The following is a 23,776-nucleotide window of genomic DNA, read 5'->3' as shown; positions in this document are numbered from 1 at the left end:
ATTTTTTTAACGAATTGTGGCATAAGATTCGAGAAAAAGAATAAGACTCGACATCGTTGTTAGAGAATAAGGTACGAAACAACGAGAAAAATATGGTGAAAATAAATAAATTGAAGTTCGTAACCCTAGTTTGCGAATGCCAATTAGTAATTGGAGAATATAATTATGTTTGTGACGCATATGCCTTGATATGACATTCTTATAGCACAAGGGTAGTACTTTGACGTCATTCTAATTTATAAGCTTTAAGTCAACCATAAGAAAATGAGAACAAAACTAGTGCTCTCTGATCTCGAGTGTCTGCTACAATAAATTCAAAATGATTGAGTAGCAAATAAGAAGATCCGATCAAAAGATAGACCAAATGATTTTTAGCATTGTACAATGGGTTTTATCTATGTAGACTGTGAACATAAAATAAGTAACTCAAACGTTGTTTGAACACGACTTCTCTTATAGCTTTACATTTTTTTATGCTATGTTTGACTTTTTTCTGTTCTGTGATGTTTATCTTTCTTAAAGAAAATACCTATTGAATTCATAGTTGAATTATAAAAATAAAAACATTTTTGTGTGTATTAAAACTTGATTTGGGTATTTAAAACAGTCGTGAAAGTTGATATAAGACATATGTTCAAAAGTATCCATAGAAAAAGTAGTGATTTGTAAACTTAATCTTGCTAATTAAATGGCAAAAAAATGAACACCCCATGTGATGACAATTTGGTCTATGGGTTTTTTTAACTCGAGTTTGTTTGCTACAACTATCACATTTTTAAAGTAAAATTCGAATTATTAGACAAATTTCAAAACGAGAAACTATCGTTCATGGTTTTAAAAACTTGATTTGGTTGTTTTAAACACTCCTAGGAGGACCCAAATCAAAATGTTTGAACATAGAATTGATTTAAATTAGTAAAAGAAAATGTATGTTACATATTTGAGTTGTACTAAATTAACTATAAAGCAAATAGTTTTTAACATTGTGTAAATATGTGACATTTTCAAGTATAAACTACGTGAAACAAATACGATTCAACTATTTCAAGATATATGTAAAAAATGTTAGCTCATTTTACCACGTTCAAAAACCCCTCCATTGAAACATATTTCACGTTTTGTAATTTGCTACAAAAAAAAAAATACTATTACTGTCATTTACCAAATTGATTCATTTTTTTTAAGTAACGTTAAATACAAATTTTAAATTTTATTCAAAATAAAATACTAAGTGTTTGAAGTAAGGAATGAGTTAATATAATCCTAAGTTGTTATGATTTGATAGAAAATAGTTTAATTTGTATTTGAGTTGCAAAATGTTTTAGTTTGAATTATAATAGTACGTGCTCGGTAAACTATTCAAATTTTATAAGAAAATAGTAAAAAAATCATAATAAATAAAAAGTTTTGAAATAATGTACCTAAATAAAGACTTTTAAATACTACTTATGATTATTACAATCTTATATAATCATTGTCTCGAACGACCTGAAATTGGACATTTTAAATTACATGGACTACAACTTAACAAGTTTTAAAGGGCATAAACCAAAATGTTTATAAGAAATGTTAAAATATCTATTAGCTAAAAAATTTATCTAAACTTTCAAAAAATAGTTAAAAAATATATTTGTCGCTGGTTTTAGATGAAAACCGTTAAAGTTTTGTTTATAAAATACACATAAACTATTAAGAAGTTTTGTAAATACCCACAAAAATAAAATAGAAAACTCTCATTAATCCAAATTTCACACCAACCAAAATTTTAAGTTAAAATATAAACTTTCACAAAATCTAATCGGCCCACACTAAACTTTTGAAAATATTCTTAAATTTTCAAAAAATTTAAATTAAAAATACTCTTATCACTATATAGCACAAGACGTTAACACCGTTTTACTTCTTTGATTTTATTTGATACAAATAAGTAAATGAAACTACACACTAGTATGTATATAACTCTAGCGAGATAATAACAAAAGCATCAAATGATTTTATAACTTAAATATTTGAACTAAATTGTATGTTAATAGTCTAGTTTTATTTGACTAATTTTGTAAGATTTTACTTTTTAACTTAAATTTTAGTTTTTATTTTGGATTAACGATAGTCAAATACATTTAATTTTTAAATCGTAATTAATGAATTAACTTTGATTGTGACTAAAATCCTAGGCAATATCATATATTCTTATATTCAAATATTAAACAAAGGATCTATTTGCATATTTTTCAAAACAAAACGAATGTCAAAATCAAATAGAACAATCATAATCAAAAGGGATCAACTGAAGGAAAAAAAAAAGTCTACATGAATTAAAAAAGTACATCATATAGGCTATAGCTAAGTTGGACTTTGTGCTTGCCGTTGCATTAGTTGAACATGAAAACGTTTGAAAAATGTTTATTTGATGCAATAATTATAGGATGAAAGATTGAACTTTTAACTTAAGAAAAAATAATAAATAATGATCAAAGTTAAGTCAAATTCACATTGTAGTTAAAATGTTTTTAATTGTTAACCTGACTGTGGTTCAATTATCCAAACTTGTCTATAAAATGAGTGAAATTTTAGTTTGGTGGTTATTTTTATTTAGATTGTATGATTTAATAATTGTATTGTTCACGTAGGTTTTCACTCTCCACTTTTTTAATCTATTTATAAAATCGACGTCACGATATAATTGAGGAGTAATTCGTAAAAATTCGATTTTATGGCTTTTATCAATCAATCAACTTAAATTTTTATCAAATAGGTCGTTTGGGGTAAAGATCATTCAGAATTGTAATAACCACATATTGTTAAATATTATTTAAATGTGTCTTCAAATAGCTACAATAAATATTATTTCAAAAATCTAATTTAACTATGGTTTTTACTATTTGACATTCGTCATTTTTTATTATCTGCTACATTATTTAATATTTTATTATCAAAACTAAAATAATCTACCAACAAAAACCCAAACTAAAATAATTTACGTCTCTAAAACACATACTATTATAATGAAACTGCAATTATCTAAGATTATAATAATTAACTCGTTACCCCTAGACCTAAATGTTTGTAAATGACGAACTTAAAATATGTTTTATAGCATACTTAAATAAAAGTGCGTAGAATTTTTCGCGTGTTTGTGGATTTTTGGCGTGGTTTAGAAAATCAAAATACTTTAACAAACAATTTTATAAATAAGGATAAGTAGATTTTTGGGTGGTCTATATAGTTGAGATTTATTTCAATTCAATACTTTATGTTCGAAAATAGTTTCAAATGTTGGTGTGACACTAAATTTTGTTGATTAAGATTTAATGATGTGACAAATTTGGTTGTTGGATTGTTGATATGTCCATCTCCTTTTCTTTTGAAGTTTCTTTATATTTATTCCTTCTCCATTTTTTTAAACCACCACCATAGTAGGATTGGACCCATGTGTTGTATTGTACTACTCTCTAGCCTTTATCTACTCGTACGCGAACTAATTGTTCTAAATTTATGGAACTATTCGTTTCTAGTTGGAACAAGTGTTTATAAGTGGAACACGTTCCAATTTTTGATATTTGCTTTTCCAATATAGAATAAGAATAGATGTTTAATTTTAGGTAGATCGGAGGTATAATCGTTCTTTTGAAAATCGACTTGGTGGTTTTCAATAAAGTCAAACGGTGATGTATGGGTGTATGTCAATGATAACCACATGTGGTAGACAAATGAAAACAACATACAAGCTGGGATAAGGGATAAAAGGACATTTGTCGCAATTTAAATTTTACAACTTGGCGTTTTATAGGGTTATTCATTTTACAACTATATATACTAAATAAACAAGGTTTATATGTGGTATTTAAGTAACTAAACAATTTGAGTTTTGATTCGGATAGAAGTTTTGATATTTATATTTTAAACCTCAGATTTTTATTGAATACTCAAAAAGTGTCTTTAGCATTAATCTCTATGGATCAATGTAACATAATAAATATATATATATATATAATTAATTAAAGTTTGACTATTCTTTATCACTCTTCAGATTTAAAATTAACTTAATAGTTATTTTAAAATAACGAGATTATTTAAAAGAAAAATAGAGGTTAAAAGTGTAAATGTTGAAACCTAGAGACGGAGCACGAAACTCCCTGAATGGTAAAATTATGACGTATGAAACCTATAAACAACGACTAAAAAGAAAAATCAAGACTTAACTAAACATGTGACATGCATGTTTGCTCAGGGTTGCCTTCGGTTAAGTCATGGTTGAGGTTGGCCTGACATCTTCTCCTATGTCCATTTTGATACTAGGGTGATGGTTTGGGCAAGAGCATAAGTGGAATATGCCCCGTTAGCTCATTTGTTAGAATTGAACTCAATCTTGGGCTTGGCCGAGGACACCAACTTGAACTTTGACCTAAATCAACCATCTTCCCCATACCCGTTTTGGTTGTAGAGCGTTCTTCTTAGCTTATATCAAATTGTTTTCTTAACATTGTTACTTCTATTTTTATTTTCAGCTAGTTATACAATTAATTTAAAATCAACCAAGTATAACATTATTTGATAGTTATAAAGATTCACTCGAAATTTGTTTTTATTGTAAAGACTAAATTTGTCGTCCTCCATTTATTTAATTTTATTTTTATTTAATGAATTTTAGACTTAGTAAGTTTCACTTGGACTTTTTTTCTTGTTATAAATTATTTATCCACAGTTGCAATCGCATCAACCAATTTAAAGCTTTAATTCAAAGTAAAATATTTGTTTTGATTTTGCATGTTATTTTTTGTAATATTTTTAGATTTTTTTTCAAATTGAATTATATCATTTAATTTGTTATCCTTATGCTAATATAGCATAGCATAGCATATCTTCTAAAAGACAACGAAGCTGTTGATGTCATTATTATATATAATAAAACAATACAAAAATATCAAAATAGCGGAAGCCTCAGTCAGAGTCTGTGGCTGTGGCAGTAGTAGTTCCTGAAATAATCTTTGTAAGAGTCTATCGTCATCATCAAGACCGGAGGCGTAGGAGGCCGTAGGAGGCTCAATGCAAGATTCGTGCTTCTGCCGTAGGCGTAGGCGCGAAGCGAAGACCTCCTTCGGGTTCTTTCTAGATTGCGAGCGCGACCTCTTTCATCTCTTTCTCTTTCGCCCGTCTCATTGATAAGGGGTCTCATTGATTAAGAGAACTGGGGGGAAGCCACTCTTCCGAAGAGGCTAGAAGTCCGTTCGGAGAGGCTATCAGTCTATTTCAGGTATTCCGCCTGATTGGATATTTTGTTTTTTATTGATAGACCTAGAATTTTGTTATATATATATATATATATATATATATTTTGTTCATTTAAATATACATACATATATATATATATGCATGCATGCATATATATAGTTTTTTATTTATCAAAAATAGCAAAGTACTAAAATAAATGTAATGATTTTTTTTAATGAAGGGTAAATAGTGTTTTTTTTTTATATAAAAAAACCCATTTGCATATTCACGTTTTTGTTTATAAATTATACACTATTTCATTACGAAAACTCGAAAAATTATTTTAAATAACAAAACTTGCCATAACTATTTCCAAAACAATATTACATTTGTAAATAAGGTGATCGTTTTCTTATCTTTAAATGAAAAGGCACCAATTAAACATAGCAAAATATTAAATAATACCATACTTAGTTGATTTCTTCTATGTTTTTTGTCGGGTGTGATTTCTCTTGTATTTAATTAATTTGTTAGTTAAATAGTGCGATATTATAATTGAGTTATAGTACTATGAGTCTCAACGTTCATTATTGAGTTATAGTAGTATATGTCTAAGTGTAGATTATTTCGTTTTCAGAAATAAATAGTAAACACCGTATCAAATAATAAAAAAATGATAAATGTCAAATAGTAAAATTTATAACAAATAGTAGTTATTGTAGTAAACGAGGGTTTTGAAATAGTGCTTTGAGGATTTTTAAATAGTATTTACTGTAGCTAAATGTGATTATTACAGTCTTGCATAATCCTCGCTCCCTTATTTGTTAGATGAAAACTTTTGTTAGGGGTAATAAATAAATAAATTTGATAAAGGGAGAAGTTTTTTAACAAAACTACCTAATTTCAATAGAAAATTTTTATGGGATGGAGTTAGAATAGGGGGCGAGAAACTTTTCCGTCCCCCACCCCATAGACGTCTATGTATACTATTGAAAAAACTATCCAACAAATCAATTTAGACCCATCAGACCTTAAATTAATAATTGTATCAATTTATAATATAAACTTCATGATGTTTATTAATAGTCAATCTTAAATTTTGAACTTTCACATGTATATCAATTTAAATCTCAAACTTTCATAATTGCATCGATTAACTCTTTAACTTTCATAAATGTATCATGATACTATACAATAAAAAGCTTAAATCCATACAACTCTCAAATTCAGAATTTAAATCGATATAATTATTAATTTAGGGTCTAATATGATACAATGAATGTAGTTTAAGATAATAATTGATATTTTCCCAAAATAGTCTTTAACTAACATTAATTATGGATACCATATATTCAAATCTAGTAAAGTACGTCTCATAAAGTGCTTTTTAAAACTCTATAGAACAGTTTTGAAAATGGAAAAGCTCATGGACCACCATGTGAAATACCAAAATTACTCCACTAAACACGTGATAAATCAACACATGCGCACATGCACAATCGTGTAGATTTCGATGCACGATCTCGGACATACCTTGCCTGGAGATGCCCCGGGATGAAAACATTATTCCTTTGGTTATTGGATCTCAGGTCTTAGTAGCACGAGATGAAAGAATCCCTACCTATATTTTGTTACATAACGAGCAACATTGCCCTAGATGTCTCCAGATGAAGTATTTTTGCCTTTAGTTATTGATCTCCATGTCCTAAGATGAAAGACTTAGTTATTCGATATCGGGCATACAATGCACTAAGATGGGCCGAGATGAAAGACAAAAGTGTAGATCTACGCGATCCTGTACTTCGACTTTCAAATTTAAACAATCGTGTAGATCATGATATATCGGGCATACAATGCACTAAGATGCCCCAGGATGAAAGAATTTTGCCTTTAACTCATTTGATGTATACAATATCCCAAGATGCTCTGGGATGAAAGAACTTTTCCTTTAGTTATTGAATCTCGGGCCTTAGTGGCACCAAGATGAAAAATTCTACATTTATTTTATTTGATATCGGACATACATTGGCAGACCACTAGGATGTTTGAATGAAAGACTGTTGCCTTTAATTATTCGATCTTGACCCTTAATTGCCTTGACATAGCCGAAGATTAATAAATCTCAAAAAGATATGAATTGTAGGAGCACATATGGAATTTATAAAAAAAGGTTTGCTCATGACTTTTTTTATTTTATTATATCGACCATAAACATTTTTGGATTTGTTGTAAATTAACCTTATAATTAACTTTAAGTCTAGGATTCTTTTGAAAAATATAACAAAAAAAATATTTATGAGCAATTTCGAAAACGGAAAAAACCATTCCACGATGCAAAACACCAAAAATGTCCCATTAATCATGGCTAACCACTCCACAATGCAAAACACAAAAAATATCCCATGACTAATATGTATACTATTTTTCAAGAATGCTTGTACACGTTTTATTTGGTTAGATCATTTAGACCCAAATCTAAACGACTTTTGTTTCAAGATTTTTTGATTTGGTACATTGGTTATTCAAGATTATTAAGATAATTTATATTTTAGATTTGGTTATCTAAGTATAATAATTTTTTAAAAGATTTTTGAGATAGTATTGTTTAGATTTAACTAACCAAATATAATTATTTTTTAAAAATATTTATGGTATAGCATTCTTTAGATTTGAGTTGATGTTTTTATCGATTTAAAAAAAAAATCATAGAAAAAAAAGATAAGAACCGAATATTTATGAAAATTTATCTTAATGTAAATTTTATAAGACCGCGAAATATATATTAACTATTTTCTAAGGCAAAAAAAACAAAAACAAAAATCGTGTTAAAATTTTAAAAAATAATAAAACGCGGCTTAAAATAAATGGTAAAACGCGGCTTTACCGGGAAAAGCAAAATCTCGAAATTGATAAGAAAAAAGGAAAATAATATATATTTCTTAAGTCTATAAATTGAGGCCTTTCGCCCTCTTAGCCTCAATTTTCTCAAAAATCATAACCCTCTTGTCCTTTTTTCTCTCTCCAATCCCCAATTTCCTTAACCCTAACGCAACCCATAACGCTCGCGCGCTTCAAACCGCCAAATTTCCCTTGGGATTTCATGTGTTTCTGTTTCCGTTTCGTGATTTTATTTGTTTCGCCGTTGAAGAATCGTATCGATCTTTGGTGTTTTCATCTCCCGACGGTGGTTTCCGGGATCTCGATTGCTGCTTTGACGAATGGTGCTGTTTTGAGGATCTGATCTCTCGCCGCTGCTGGGTCGATTTTGTGAAGATAAGATTTTCTGATTCTGTTAGGTTTTTGTTTTCTGATCGGGTTGAAGACTCTTCCGTGGTGGTTGCTTGCTTGCTCTTCTGTGGGGGATTTAAGGGTTTTTGTTTATCTCCCTTTTGAGTTATCTGTTCCTTGACGAGCTTCTCGATTAAGGGAATCTCTACTGTTGCTTCTGCGATCTACGGAGCTCCATTGAGATTGAGAGGAGATCTTTATCGTCTTTGTGGTTTCGACTGAAATCCATTGAGATTTATTGTACTTTTGCCAGACGAGAATAACGGGAATTTCAGCGAACGAAGTTTGTAGAAGCCCTCTTTTTCGCAGTTCGATTTGTTCGATCCCGGTTTTGTTGAAGGGAGAAGTGTTTGATCTTTTGTATTGTTTCATTCGATTTGTTCGAGTTAAATATAAGGCCCCTTTTTCTGAAGGCCTTTGAACTTTTTTTCTTTCTACACATTCCTAATATTCATTGCTTTGTTCCCTTCGCTTTATTATATTATTTTTGAAAAAAAAAAATACTATGGCGGTGTATTATAAATTTAAGAGTGCAAGAGATTATGATTCAATTGCTATGGACGGTCCTTTCATCTCAGTTGGTACTTTGAAAGAAAAAATATTTGAATCGAAGCACTTGGGAAGGGGCACTGATTTTGATCTTGTGGTCACCAACGCCCAGACTAATGAAGGTGGGTTTTGGCTCCAATTGAATTTAGCTAATTTTCGTAGGCACTTTTAAAACGATTATGGGTTGAGGGTTGTTAGATGAGTGCTACTTACGATCACTAATTATCTCTCTGTAATCTTTGGAGAGTCTTATTTTATTTCTGTAGTCTAAATTCCGGGTTTGAGGGCACTAACTTGCATAAATACTCAAGTAACTTTGACTTTTCTAAAACTAACAACTGTCGAATTTCATTGTGGTTTGGTTTAAATTTAATGGTCACTTTAACAATGTTGGATTTATGAGGTTATCCTCGTATTAATGTGAAACATCAACAATGGGGTTTTTGTGGCCGTCTATGGAGAATCACATATTCTAAGTCTGGTTTTTGGATTGATGTCGTACTATTGTTTTATAGATTCTGTTATCTCCTTTGTAATTTTCAGAATATCTTGATGAAGCAATGTTGATCCCAAAGAATACTTCAGTTTTAATTCGCCGTGTTCCTGGAAGACCTCGTTTACCCATTGTTACTAAACAAGAGTACGATCTTAAACCTTTAATCAAATGGTTTTGTATAAGTTGGTGTTACATGTGTGTTTGATTCCCCCCCGCCCCCCTTAATTTAGATCATATCATCTTTCTTTAATGAACATCTTTGTAAATGGGAAAAAGAATATTAATTGTGTTACTTGAGTTAGCAGCCCTCCCATGTGTTGTGAACATAAGCTTAAAAACAGAAGTAATTGCTGGCCATGGGAATGCAAATGTGAAGTCAGTTTCCTAAGGTGATAACTTTTGATGATCCGACTTAGTTAGGCTGTTTTGGTTTTGCAGGCCTAAAGTTGAAAGTGAAGTTGAAGATATGGAACTAGACAAGTCAACTGTTCCAGCTGCAGATTCATCAGCTGCCCTCAGATTTGTGAGCCTCAATCTTCATATTATGCATTTTATTGATCCAGTTTTATTGCTCCTTCGATTTATTAAGTAACACACCCTTTGATTTGACAGCCTGATGATTCTGAGTGGGATGAGTTTGGTAATGATCTTTATGCAATACCTGATGTGCTTCCAGTTCAGCCAAGTAATCCTATTCTAGATGCACCTCCTACAAATAGAGCTGAAGAGGACAGCAAGATTAAGGCTTTGATTGATACCCCAGCTTTAGATTGGCAACAGTGAGTTACATTCTAGCATTGTTTAAACTGTCAGTTGTGCGTGTTTTCTTATGACTCTGATTACCAACGTGCATTCATGGATTGCAGTCAAGGTTCTGATGGCTTTGGTCCTGGACGGGGTTTTGGAAGGGGTGCTGGTGGACGAATGGGAGGACGGGGTTTTGGTATAGACTTATCCCTGACCAATTGCATTTTATTAAATGATTCATGTCATGGCTAATTACTATATTTCTGCCATCTGCTTAAATCTGTGTATCATTTGGTGATATTATGTAGGATTTGAAAGGAAGACACCTCCACAGGGATATGTGTGTCACAGATGCAAAATTCCTGGTGCGTTCATGTTTTTTTTAATTAAATCGTTGCTGGTTTAGGTTTTTCTTTTTTTCATTTTTGTTTTCTTTTCCGGGGATCTGAATGTATTATTAATATCTGTGTCCAGGACATTTTATTCAACACTGCCCCACAAATGGAGATCCAAGTTATGACATAAGAAGAGTGAAGCCTCCCACTGGGATTCCGAAGTCTATGCTAATGGCCACTCCTGACGGCTCATATGCATTGCCGAGTGGAGCTGTAGCTGTCTTGAAGCCGAATGAGTAAGATGGATCTTTCAGCATTTTGAGTTTAATTGTTTATCTGAACTAGACTAGCCATTTCATTCGTCATATCCGAACTGAAACAGGGCTGCTTTTGAGAAAGAGATTGAAGGTCTACCTTCAACACGTTCAGTTGGTGATTTGCCCCCTGAGCTTCACTGTCCTCTGTGTAAGGAGGTTATGAAAGATGCTGTCTTAACAAGCAAGTGTTGCTTTAAGAGCTTTTGTGATAAATGTAAGACTACAATTTTGTAACTATTTCTACCTTGAGATTTTTATCAGTAAATAACAGTTCAGAACTTCATTTATTACAAGTGTTAGTTACCATTTAGTTTGTTTGAGCCTGTTAGTAGTAAATTAGTTTATGCATCCCTCTCTTGCATATACTAAAAGTTAGTTTTTTGGACGAAAATTTTGTCACAGGTATTAGGGACCATATTATCAATAAATCAGCATGCGTTTGTGGAGCAACAAACATACTTGCAGATGATCTCTTGCCAAATAAGACACTCAGGGATACAATCAATCGCATTCTTGAGTCTGGCAATAGTAGTGCCGATAATGCTGGTAGTGCCTATCAGGTGCAAGGTATGCGTCTTATCGTTTGGGTCTTTCACTTATTCTTAGATTTTCTATGCTATAAAATGACTTATTCCAGTTGATAATTTATGTTTAGATATGGAGTCTGCTCGAGTTGCACAACCAAAGGTTCCTTCCCCTACCTTATCTGCTGCTTCGAAGGGAGAAAGAAACGTACAGTCAGTCATTGAAGAGACTACAAAGACCAAGGAGGTAGAGGAGGAAAAGGTTGTTACCTCTGGACCCCAGACCTTAGTAGAGAAGGTGAAGGCCACCAAAGTAGTTGACGAATCTGAAGCTACACATGAGTCAATTAGTGTGAAGGAACAAGCCTCACAAGGGAGTGCTTTAATAGTTGATGAAGAAGTGCAGCAGAAGATGGCTGCCAGTGAGGCAGGTAATGTTGCGAGAAATAATGCAAGTGTTAAGAATATGTTGTTTGCTATGTTCAACTTAAGTTAGAGTAGTTTTTCCATGTTTTTTAAGCAATTGGAGAATTGAAATCTGTGTGGCATGCGCCATGTTGATGTAACCTCTAATTTTATTATAATTTGGATCCAAACTTACTATGTTTTCCTTTTTTATACTTTTTTATACAGTAAAGAAGAAGAAGAAGAAGAAAGTTCGCCCGCCAGCAAATGGTATTCAAATCTGTTCAATTATGGTTTTACTTCAATTTTTCTATCGTCTGGGCATTATTATTATTATTATTATTATTATTATTATTATTAAGAACTTGAGTTTTTTCTGATGTCTGGAATATTATTTTTGGATGTCTTTCAGACTTCCAATGGAAAACTTCTCAAGATCTTGCAACGGAGAACTATATGATGCCCATGGGTGGCCCTGCGCCATATAATCCATATTGGACAGGCATGCAATCTGGTTTTGATGGATACATGAACATGCCTTCATATGCTGCTCCAATGCCGTATATGGGTGGTTATGGGCTAGGTCCCTTGGACATGCCCTTTGGACCTGTCATGCCACAGGATCCATTTGCTATGCAAAATTACATGTTTCCTGTTGCTCCGCCTCAGAGGTATGTCTTCATGGTTTATATCTGACATGCAAGAGTTTTCTTGTTCTTTTTGCACTCTTTCTTATTTGTTCTTTTATTTCTTCGGTGAAGCTTTAGATCTTTGTAGCATTTGTCTCTTTTATTTCAATGATTATTTTTATTTTTTATTTTAAAGTTTGTTTATTCTTGGAGAGTGTTATTTCAAATGAAAATGGTACTGAATTTTAATTTTTACCACGAACTAAATATGTGTACTTTACATATTAGCCTGTCTAGAAGTATCGTACCCCTCGAATCAACCACTCCCTTCTGCTGTGGCCTTAGCTGGATGTACAATGCTTGTACTCATCCCTAATGATATCTACTTTTTGTTTTCCTGTGCATGTGACTGATTGCATATTATCACATTGCCTGTTCCCATCTTATTTAATTTGTGTTTTGATGCTACTTTATTGAACAAATGGTGTTGAGAGATTTCACTTTTTTGTACCATTGCTGAAGAGATTTCAATACTGTACATATTGTAGGGATCTTGCGGACTTTGGCATGGGTATGAATATTGCACCTCCTGCAATGAGCCGTGAGGAATTTGAGGCTAGGAAAGCTGGTTTAAATATGAGGAGGAAGCATGAAAATGAAAGACGGGTTGAAAGGTATATGAAGCATTATAAAGCCTCCTTGTTTTGTGAGGGAGATGTGTTTGTGGCCTTTTGTGTTGCTTTGTTGGGTCTTTGGGGAAGAGGAATAACAGTCCTTTGTGTTGTTGAGGGAATGTTTGGGCTCTTTTTGAGTACAACGCCTCTCTGTGGGCTTTTGGTAGCTAAGCTGTTCTGTGTCACTATCAATTAGGGTCCTATTTTGCTTGCTTGATTGGAGTCCTTTTTTTAGGTTGCCTCTTTCTGGTATAGGCCCATTTCTGTATGCCCTTTATGTGGTAATTTGGTTATTCATAAATAAGAAAATTTTAGTTTCACGTGACTGGTTTCAAATATATTTGTTAGTTGTATAAATTACTGAAGCTGTTTCAGTCCATTGTCAATCGAATACCTTCATTTGAAATTTATTCTCAACATTCTTTGCTTCTTATATTCCAATATCTTGGGGTTCAAGTGTTTAGTCACAACTGACCGACACTCTAGAATATGAACCCTTCTTGCTTGTACCCCTCTCTCCTGAAAATTAGAAACAATCAAGGTAATATTGATACGAGCTATTTGTGCAATGGTGGAATGAGAAGCTTTTATGTAGAGATTGTGACCTAAGAAACAAAATGAAATTGTGAAGATATAAATCTCTAACTCCTCTGATCAAACTAAAAGTTAAAAGCTTTTATTTTTTCACCGATGAGCGAGCACACAAATATCATTGGTTGCAAACAATCAGATAAAGGATTGATTCTCATGAAAATCTTCATTTGTCAAAGACGCTTTCCCATAACAAAAGCCAAGTTGCTCTTCTGTCTGATTCTTTTCCCCCATCTTTTTTACTCCCTTTATTTCTTGCAGGAATCTATAGCAAACAATTAATCTTGAATTTGTTAATATTACGATGTATCGACTAACTTGTTCTGAAACAACTTGCAGCAGGGAGCGAGAGCCACCGAAAGATCGGGAGTTTGGAAGGGAAGTGTGCACCAGTGGTGATGGCCCTTCAATGAAACAAAAATCTGTATGTCATGTTCATATCTGTCAACCACTTTTAGTTCTGTTTTGAGTTCTTTTTATGGCATCGATTTAGTCTCTACATTGAACATTGTTTGATTTTACTTAGTTTGGAGCATTGTAACGTATACCAACTTTTCTATATCAATGTAATATTATGTTATGTACACACCTTATCATGTGGGGCGTGGATGATAAAATACACTCTTTAGACATGTTTATTTTATCTGTCTGTTCCAAGAAGTAAAAGATGTAAATCAAAACCAGATTGTTTTTTATAGAAAAAAAGTAATACAAAATCAAATTCTTAGTCAACCTCGCACCAGGCGTGTGTGCTGCATCGCTGCTGAGGAATTTACTATAGGTGCTCTGATTAGTCTCTATATTCCTCAAGTCTTAGGTCTGTTAGAAGAAGGATGCCCTTGTTTTCATGTGTGCTTCTGCTAAATTGTTTCTACTATCTTCCTCAATTATTTTTTTTGAAATGATTATCTTGACTGTATGGAATTGAAAGTGTAAACCAAATTTCATTCATAAAAACTGAAGTCATCGGAACTTTTAGCTATCTTGAAGTTGAGTCTTGAGAGGATGGTTTTCTTTCTTAGAATTTGAATTAACAAGCCTCTCTCTCTCTCTCTGGTGTAGTTATGTCGTGGAATTTATCTTAACCGTTTTATTTTCTTTATCGAGATGAAACATACACAAATTTTAACCCTTCTCAAATCGATTGTCTGACCCCCTTCTCTCCTTGTTACGTGCAGAAGTTTGCACCACAAACTTCAACTAGTGAACACAACCCTAACCGTCGCCGACCTGAGAGCTCACCTGACGGTGCAAGGAATGTTGGACCACCTTGTCCCCCACTCCCACGGAAAAGGAAGTCTGAGCATCATGATCATGATATCGACAAGGATAACCATAATGATCATTATGACCATGGCCACAATCGCCATCGTCAGCCTTCAGAGTCCCGTGGAGCCTCTGAAGTCTCGGCTAAATCTGCTGCCAGTGCGGCTGCAGACCGTAAACAAAAGATGAGCGTGTTTTCTCGCATTAGTTTCCCGGAGGAAGAGTCAATAAAGAAACGGAAATTGAGCTCTTCAAAGGAAGCACCACCAAATGACTCTGGTGCTTCAGCAACACATCACAAGTCGTCATCATCAAATGGATACTACGACGACTACAAGCCAAAGGCAGCCACCACAATGGTGACGAGCAGTCGTGGGAGGAGTAGTGCCACTAGCGCCACCTCACTTGATTGTGAATCGAGTGACGACGATAGACATTTCAAGAGAAAGCCATCTAGGTACGAGCCATCACCACCTCCGCCATCAGACTGGGATCAGGAGGAATCAAGACATCCCAGAGGCTCAACAAGAGATCGAGAACGGGAGCGAGAGCGAGAACGTAGTAGCTACAGCAAGCATAGATAGTAGTTCGAGGGGATCGCTTCCAATCAAGGCACCCAAAGAATGCAGCGACCTCTGCCAATGTGGGGTAGTCCCATGGAGATGTGCCTTGCCGCTTGGGTTCAAAGAGCCATGCTCCGCTCAGCTCTCCTCAGTACGAGGTGAAGAAATGCTGTCCAAAGCTCCAAATTGATTTGTGTATTGGGTTTAAGTGAAAGCACAAGCATATATGTGTTTGAATGAGATTGCCGCTGTCTTGCGGATAAATTCTGTAATAGATAGAGGCTTGTACTGTTCGAGCTGCTTCTGTATTTGCTTGTCATAAATTTAATAATATACGGATGAAAATCATCATTCTCTATTTCTTTTTAATAATACATCTTTCCGCTATTCAAGTTCTTTGCATTCTCTTTGTTAGGAATGGAATTGTAAACCTTTATAATTTTGTTTCATGTTCTATTCTATTCAATGTTAAGAAGTGCATTTTCTATCATTTGTATCATCTTTCTAATTTTTGTTCAAATTTAATATGCAATGTTAATTGTCGTGCTATATATATCTCGACCTGTTTTAAAAAGCCTGTACTAAATCTCGACCAACACATGCAGTATTTCTAATATATTAAATAATGAAGATTGTACTTATCTTACATTAATCTATCATCCTATATTTTAGAAGAAGTCACATTCTGTGCTTAATCTGAGTTTTTTAAATGTTTCTAGTCCCTTTTTTTTTTTTTAAGTTTGAGGCGAAATTATTCTATTTTTACCAAATTGAGGAACTAAAAACTTCTTTCAAAATTTGGAAATAAATTAAACGACTCTCATCTTGTGAAACAAATCCAGCAATTAATTCTTTAATATTTGCACACTAAAATGACAATTTATTTCGATATTAGTAGTATGATTCTCTCGTATCGAAAAAAATTACATGTCAATATACTTGAATCTCTTAAAACTTTTAAATATGATAAATTAACATTAAATATCCATACCAACAAAAACCTATTTTTTTGAAGTCCTAAAAGTTCAGATTTTTTTTTTGTAATAACCACAGAAAGATAAAATTAAATCGAATATCGTTCAACTTACAAATACATACTTACAAAAGTTTTACATTGACATAAAAAGAAAAATTATCTTAAATATCAAAACAATACAACACAGTCTGAAAATCTATTAATTATAAACATTTGATGTACACTAATAAATATTATATTATTATATTATGTGTTATTTCACTTACATAAATCTATTAGTTGATAGAAGCTATTTATTTGTGTACCTAATTTTTGCTAAATATGTGATTTGAATTCCCAATCAGTATCCAAAGAAAATGGAGTTCATTCCAATATAAAATTTGTCACAATCTCTGTGAATAAGGAAAATGGACAACAAAGGAAAATGTGTCCTCACATTAATTCCCTTTCTATCTACTCTATTTATCTTCCTCTCCATATCTAATTATCTTATTCTTTTCCCTCCATCTTTCACCGTCTAATTCGCCGGAACTCTAGTCCGTTGCCTGAATATATCGTTTCCTCTCATTCTCCTCATCCCCTTCTCTCCATTTGCGCAATCAAAATCCCATCTATTTCTCTTCCGTTTGTGACATTGGCGTTGATTTGATTGAGGCCAAGTGTTCGAAGTGGCTTGGTTTTTGCATCGGTGAATGGTCAATGGAGGGAGGTTAGGTAGCATTACAAGATTTCATTCTTCTGGTATTGTTTATTTATTTACTTTTTTGGTAGTGGGTTCATGGAGGGTGTTTATGCTTCTTTTCAAAATCCGTGAAATTGGATTTCGTTTATTGTTCTTGTAGCGGATTCGTTCTGAATCTTGTGGAGAGTTGAGAGGGAGAAGGAGAGATGGCCCTCATTCGGAGAGTGTCATCGAGCTTCCCTCGAGTTTTTGGGTTAACGAATAGGTCCTTGAATTCTTTGAATTCTCCGGGGGAGTCCTTGGATTTACCGACCTCTTCTTCTTTCGCTCATGGAATCCATGTCTTCCATTGTCCTGTAAGTTCTCTTCTACCGGTTATTTTCGGTTCTTTCTTTGATTTGATTGCTTACTAAATTAGACTGATTCGCTTTAATGTTTCTACCATCGGATGTAATGACAAAGGGGGATTTTTTTTTTGTGAGATTTGTATTGATGTTTGTGTGGGGATGATTTTGATCTAAAAGGTGCGAATTGAATTGATTTTTTTGATAGGATGCCGTGGGAATTGTTGCCAAGCTATCAGAATGTATAGCTTCCAAAGGGGGAAACATACTCGGCGCCGATATTTTTGTCCCTGAAAACAAGAATGTCTTCTATTCCCGAAGGTAATTTTTAGCTTCTTTTGGTTATGGTTGTTTCTGAATAAATCATTTTATATGATAGTTCTATGTAGCTGCCATTTTCTTTCTCTGTGTTAAAAGAGGGATTTGTAGATGACATAGAGTTAAAACATGGAAGGAAACCTAATTCCAGCCGATAAAGAGATGACATCTAGAACTTGTTCCAAAGGTTTCTTTGTTTTAAAAAAATCCATTATTCCTTTGGAGTCAAAGATGCCAAAAAATGCTATATATATATTTTTAATCATACTAATCATGTCATGGTGACCTCATTAAATCTTACTTACCTAATTGCATATAAAAGTCAATCTATTCCACAATTGTCACATTCCAAGTAAAAGATGTTCTTTCTTTTTAACACGCCTGCCTAGGAAACATAGAAACATGGATGCAAATGAAGTATACTGAAAATGGCGGTTTCATTCTAAGTTTTACGTAGTTACATTTAACCAATTTCCTGTTAAGCCAATGGTTTCATGACCATGTGGTGAATCAGGAAGGACGTCAATGCTCAAATTTCTTTTCCTTCTAGTTTTTTTTTTTTTTTCTTCTTCTTTTTATATCTTTAAAAGCCGTGTCCTCTTTAAAGAAAGTATTTCTTATATCTTGTCAGGAGTAGTCATAATTTTAAAGAGTGAAATTTTAATGTGTTCAAAGATGTTAGAGGAATGGCACGGGTAACTAGAATTCGTGAGGAACATCATATCCAGAAAAGAGGAAGAAAGCAGAAGGTACCGAAGTCTTGCATCAGTGGCTTAAATTTGAACATTATAACTGCAACTTTTTGGGATTCATGGAAAGAGTAGTAGATTGGAGAACTTATTTTTCTTTCTTGTGTTAAAGACAAATTTGAGTGGGATTTTGACAAGGGTATGCTTTGTACCTGTTTTTGACTGGAAAAACCAATACATTTTTGGTTTATGGCCATTCGCTTGGCTGTGATGAATATAAATTCGAGCTTCATATCTTCCTGGAAGCAATTTAGATTTCTCTAGTCTACTGCTGAATACTTTGTTTTGAATTTCAAGCATCAACCACCTGTGTCTATTTTTTGTTTTATATGCAGCCAGTTCCTTTTTGATCCTTGTAAATGGCCAAGGATGCAAATGGATGAAGACTTCCTTAAGATTTCAAAAACATTCAATGCTTGGAAATCTGTTGTCCGGGTACCAGATCAAGACCCCAAATATAAAATTGCAATTTTTGCTTCAAAACAGGTTTACCTGTCAATTTCATGTTTTTCTTCCTTGTCGTCTTCTTTTTTGTATGGATTTTTGAGATTAAGTTTACTTTTTTCCATTGCAGGATCATTGTCTGGTTGACTTACTTCATCAATGGCAAGGAGGGAAACTTCCAGTGGAAATAACATGTGTTATAAGGTAAATTTTCTGAAACTTCTTTTCATTTGTTTCGAAGTGTCGTGACCTTTCTTCTCAATCCACTTGTTTCAGTAATCATGATAGAGACCCCAACACCCATGTGATGCGCTTTCTTGAAAGGCATGGTATTGCTTATCATTATTTGCACACATACAATGATAATAAAAGAGAAGGAGAGATATTGGAATTGGTGAAGAATACCGATTTTTTAGTACTTGCCAGGTACATGCAGGTAAACTAGACTAGAATACTTGCGCAGTCTTACCAGCTTGATTCTTTAGGGAGTTAATTATGCAGTTCCAAATCATATTTTTCATCAAAGATAGATATGGACGAAGTTCATGGATGTTGAAAAGTAAATTTAGTGCAATTTTTAGTGCTTCTAACTCATTTATTGTGCAATTCAATATCTGTACCTGAGAATTATCAATGTCCTTTTGTAGGTATTATCTGGTGATTTCTTGAGGAGTTATGGGAATGATGTAATCAACATCCACCATGGCCTTCTGCCTTCATTCAAGGGCAGTAATCCTTCAAAGCAGGCAAGTTACCGAAGCCATCAACCCCCACTCCCTCAACAGCGATCCCAATCATTTTGTTCCCTTCTTCTGTTACTGTCAATGGTGATGCTTAATTTGTAGATTTCATTGACAGGCATTTAATGCTGGCGTGAAGTTAATTGGTGCTACAAGCCATTTTGTGACGGAAGAACTTGATGCAGGACCAATCATTGAACAGATGGTATCTTTTATATTGTTTGATGCAACAAAATCTTCAGTCGCTATATCTCCTTGTTGTGAACCATAGCCTCCTCTACTCCTTTTTTCTTTTTATAAATTCTTTATGTTTAATCAGGTCATCCTTAACCCTCGTTTTTCTAGTAATCTATTAAATTCAGCTAGCCGTTTTAAATTTATAATCATCTTAGCTGAACGCGGTCCCTGGATTGTTTATGGTGATATACCTGCTGTACAGTACCAGCGAGCAATTTAGTTGACATTTTCTTTTAATTAATATAACCACATTGTTTCTGTTCAAAATTATCAGGTTGAGAGGGTTTCCCACAGAGATAATTTGCAGAGTTTTGTACAGAAGTCAGAGAACCTAGAAAAGCAATGTCTAACAAATGCAATTAGATCATACTGTGAACTGCGCGTTTTGCCATATGAGGAAAACAGGACTGTTGTCTTTTAAGAGGAAAAGGATGCATCCATTTGAAGTATGTCAAGTGCATTTCTTCTTCTGCTCATTTAATTTTTCCATCAACATACTCTTGTTGATATAATTTCTATTACTGAATGCAATTTCATATATAATACCTCTTCACTCTTCATTGATTTGTTTCAAATCAACTTTCTTATAATAATAATAAAAAAAAGCTTTTTTCACAGTTTTGGAGATTGATGGTGTTGGAATTGGACAGCTGAAAATATTTTATATTGTCTACGTCTATATTTCAGGTTGTGAGAATTCTCAATGGCAACCATGTCAACTGTCCGATTCTAGCTAATTTTTTCGTGATGCTAATTTTTTTTTTTTTTTGGTGATATTGGGGTCGCTATACTTTTATGAAGACAATTGAAGGCATTCACACGTGCTACACACACAGAGAAAGAAAAGAAAAGAAAAGAAAAAGAAAAAGAAAAGAAAAGAAAAGAAAATAAAAGAAAAGGAAAAGGAAAAGAAAAGAAAACAAAGAATAAAAGTAGGGGTGTAAGAATAATCCGACAATCCGGAATAGCCAACCCATATTATATAGGTTGGGTTGAGTTAGTTTAAAATGTGAGTTGAGTTGGGTTGAAAATTTTGATTTTTTTTGGGTGAGGTAGGGTCTCGGGTTGATAAATTCGGGTCAATCCAACCCAACTCGAATATATATATATATATATATATATATATATATATACTTATTTATTTAATTATATGTATAACAATTTTGAACTTTATAAATGTTAGAATTTAAGGGAAAAAAAAAAAAAAAAACAATCTGATGACCCAACTCGAAAAATGGGTTGGGTTGGGTTGTAAACTTAATTTGGGTTATTCGGGTTGGCAACCAAATCAACCCGAAAATATGGTTTCTCAACCCAACCCATTTACACCACTAAATAAATGCTCACCGCAAAAAAGACCCTTACGAGGATTCCAATGGTGAATAATAAGAAAATAGTTCAATTACAAAAAATTTCTAAGGAGTTACATTTCTACAAAGTTTATGATATGGTTTATCTTGTCCTCCCTTCTATTGTTAGAGTTCGTATATAAATGTTTATGCAGAGTTCTTATTTTAGCAAGTGTTTGGCTTACAAGTTAAGTTTGTATAACAACAGGCTTTGAAGATACTTATGCAAATACTATGCGTGAACATACCAGATACACAATCGATAGCGACCGTTTCTTAAGGAATAGTAACATGAATTCTTCAGCAACACAATTTAAAATTCAATATGAATCGATTAGGTTACTTTAGCCAGCTTCCTAAAATAATTGTTTGAAGCATTTAACTTCGCTGGATCAATTTAGCTAGTGCATTATATGGTTAATCATTCGCAAACTTTACAATTTAGCTTAATACTAACTCTTAAGTTAATGCAATTCGACCCAAATGCTTCCTCTTACGAACTTGGGGACTAAAATTTAGTACAGATCATTAAGTTAAATGACTTAGAAAGAAACACATATCTTCTTTATGGTCATTTGATCACGACTATATAATCTTAGTCGAATCTATTAGCCATTAGGTGATAAAACTTTAGGCTCAAATAAATTAAGATGATTGAAGCCAAAGGTTCTATTTAACCCATTGTGAAAAGTTGGGTCAAAGAAAAGGTTAGAATTCAAACCTAGTCTTTTGTCCAAGGACACAAGCCCAAGTCCAAAGAATGGATCCAAAAGGTAGCCAGAGACATGCTCATGTAAGGCCTTTAAAAAATTTTATAGAGAGGGTTCTTATCTTATCCTTCATTTGGAGGAGAGAAAGGGAGGAAATTAGAGGAGTGGAAAACTCTGAAGACTTGAAAGATTAAAAATTTAAAGATCTAAAAGTTATAATTAAATTCACCCAGAAGGTAGAAAGATAAGTTGAAGCAATCAAATTAAAAATCTTTTGAAGGTTTGAAGATTAAAAGATTTAAGAGACAAACTTTCTTTTGCTGTTGAAACTCTAAGAAGATGACATAGATTACTAAAACTTCTTAAGGTTTGTGGGAGGAAAATCAAAGGACAAACATGAGAATTATATTGTACTATACTATACCTAATTTTATTGTAGTGTGACAGATGAATTTTATTACAGTAAAAACTTGAGCAACATGTTTTGCACAGATGTCATGTGTGATGTCAAGACATTGTTATATGAAGTACATTCAATAAATAAGTATTTTCCTTTCTTGATAAAGGTCTTAGCCTTAGCTTTAATTTGTATTGTGATTACAAGCTTTTATATTTCCCAAATGTGAGTTTGTTCTAGTGGTCGATGAGGCTTGGTTGAATTGTTGTGAGTGTAGCAAAATCACTTACGGAGTCTTAGTTGAATTGCTGTTGGTATAGCAAATCACTTAAGAGTAAGTGAGAACTCCATGGTTGAGTTGTTGTGAGGGTAGCAAATCACTTCAGAGTAAGTGAGAATTCCATATGAATTTTTGAGAGGATCTCAATCAAGGCATGTGAAAAGCTTGCTTATGGAGGTAAGAGAATATCGTACAAAACTTGGAGAAGTATTATTATGGAAGTGGAGAAGTTTCAAACTTAAGAGGAGCTTAAGTCGAAAAATTGAAGAGTGAATCACTAAAAAGGGAGCCTATTGGATAAATAATTTGTTGTTATTATTATAAACTCTTTATACAATGAAAATTTGCTACTCTTTATATACTAAAGTTTCTTTTCATTTGGCGTATTGCAAGCCCTAGACGTAGGTGATATTACACACTACTCATACCGATATTTAATTTTAATAAAAATCTCGTGGAACATCTTCTAAACACAAATTATCTGGGGATATTTAGGGCAAGGAATTGGTTTATTGTAGTCTTATGCTATTAAAGTTGGATTAATAGTTTGTGTTTGGAGGCTAGATTATTTTAATTTGAGTTATAATAGTATATGTTTAAGGTGTAAACTATTTTAGTTTTAAGAAGAAAACTGTAAACACCGTAGTAAAAAAAACGACGAATGCAAAATAACAAAAACTTGTAACTAAATTTAAATGATACTATATCAAATGAGATTTCTTTTTTGAAATAATATTGACGGTTGTTGATTGGGTAGTACAAAATAGTATTTACTATAGCAATGTAGAATTAATATTGACGATAGCTGATTAGTTTTCGGTAATCATTGTCTCAAATACTCCTTTAAAGTTTCGATTTGCTCCCTCAGAGTTTAGCGACTAATATTATAATTACATCTATAAACATTGTAGACTTGAAACGTTATCGACCACTCGAGAGAGAGGAGAGACATTAA

The 23,776-nt window shown here is 33.0% G+C and overlaps 2 protein-coding genes across 8 annotated transcripts; both read left to right on the top strand.

The window, feature by feature from the left end:
- Positions 1–8,178: 8,178 nt before the first annotated feature.
- Positions 8,179–15,953, top strand: LOC103490875 (E3 ubiquitin ligase PARAQUAT TOLERANCE 3-like). Of its 5 annotated transcripts, none has more exons than XM_008450605.3 (15): positions 8,179–9,170; positions 9,592–9,688; positions 9,983–10,067; positions 10,157–10,323; positions 10,411–10,487; positions 10,600–10,656; positions 10,766–10,922; positions 11,009–11,157; positions 11,346–11,510; positions 11,599–11,898; positions 12,101–12,142; positions 12,285–12,543; positions 13,050–13,175; positions 14,109–14,190; positions 14,945–15,953. In XM_008450605.3, the coding sequence occupies exons 1-15, from the start codon at positions 9,005–9,007 to the stop codon at positions 15,614–15,616; spliced, it is 2,601 nt and encodes an 866-aa protein (XP_008448827.1). In that variant the 5' UTR covers positions 8,179–9,004; the 3' UTR covers positions 15,617–15,953. The 5 variants fall into 5 exon arrangements, with proteins under 5 accessions (XP_008448827.1, XP_050942426.1, XP_050942425.1 ...); XM_051086469.1 differs by having other exon boundaries at positions 11,581–11,898; XM_051086468.1 differs by having other exon boundaries at positions 11,581–11,898; positions 14,106–14,190.
- Positions 15,954–16,977: 1,024 nt separating this feature from the next.
- On the top strand, positions 16,978–20,702 carry LOC103490874 (formyltetrahydrofolate deformylase 1, mitochondrial). Of its 3 annotated transcripts, none has more exons than XM_008450603.3 (9): positions 16,978–17,280; positions 17,414–17,609; positions 17,806–17,918; positions 19,000–19,150; positions 19,239–19,312; positions 19,385–19,544; positions 19,756–19,854; positions 19,967–20,053; positions 20,360–20,702. In XM_008450603.3, the coding sequence occupies exons 2-9, from the start codon at positions 17,460–17,462 to the stop codon at positions 20,504–20,506; spliced, it is 981 nt and encodes a 326-aa protein (XP_008448825.1). In that variant the 5' UTR covers positions 16,978–17,280; positions 17,414–17,459; the 3' UTR covers positions 20,507–20,702. The 3 variants fall into 3 exon arrangements, with proteins under 3 accessions (XP_008448825.1, XP_008448824.1, XP_008448821.1); XM_008450602.3 differs by having other exon boundaries at positions 16,979–17,285; XM_008450599.3 differs by having other exon boundaries at positions 16,979–17,312.
- The last annotated feature ends 3,074 nt before the right edge of the window (positions 20,703–23,776 follow it).

The sequence above is a fragment of the Cucumis melo genome, chromosome 6 (assembly GCF_025177605.1).
Source record: "Cucumis melo cultivar AY chromosome 6, USDA_Cmelo_AY_1.0, whole genome shotgun sequence".
Lineage (NCBI taxonomy): Eukaryota > Viridiplantae > Streptophyta > Magnoliopsida > Cucurbitales > Cucurbitaceae > Cucumis > Cucumis melo.
This window is presented reverse-complemented; position numbering and strand designations above follow the sequence as displayed.

Bases quoted from the DNA above. Each gene is read 5' to 3' on its own strand.
- LOC103490875 (XM_051086468.1), top strand. From the start codon at position 9,005: ATGGCGGTGTATTATAAATTTAAGAGTGCAAGAGATTATGATTCAATT. The intron at 11,158-11,345 runs GTAAGACTACAA...ATTTTGTCACAG, and splicing joins TAAGAGCTTTTGTGATAAAT to GTATTAGGGACCATATTATC. The intron at 11,899-12,100 runs GTAATGTTGCGA...TTTTTTATACAG, and splicing joins GATGGCTGCCAGTGAGGCAG to TAAAGAAGAAGAAGAAGAAG.
- LOC103490874 (XM_008450603.3), top strand. From the start codon at position 17,460: ATGGCCCTCATTCGGAGAGTGTCATCGAGCTTCCCTCGAGTTTTTGGG. The intron at 17,919-18,999 runs GTAATTTTTAGC...TTTTATATGCAG, and splicing joins AATGTCTTCTATTCCCGAAG to CCAGTTCCTTTTTGATCCTT. The intron at 19,151-19,238 runs GTTTACCTGTCA...TTTCCATTGCAG, and splicing joins CAATTTTTGCTTCAAAACAG to GATCATTGTCTGGTTGACTT.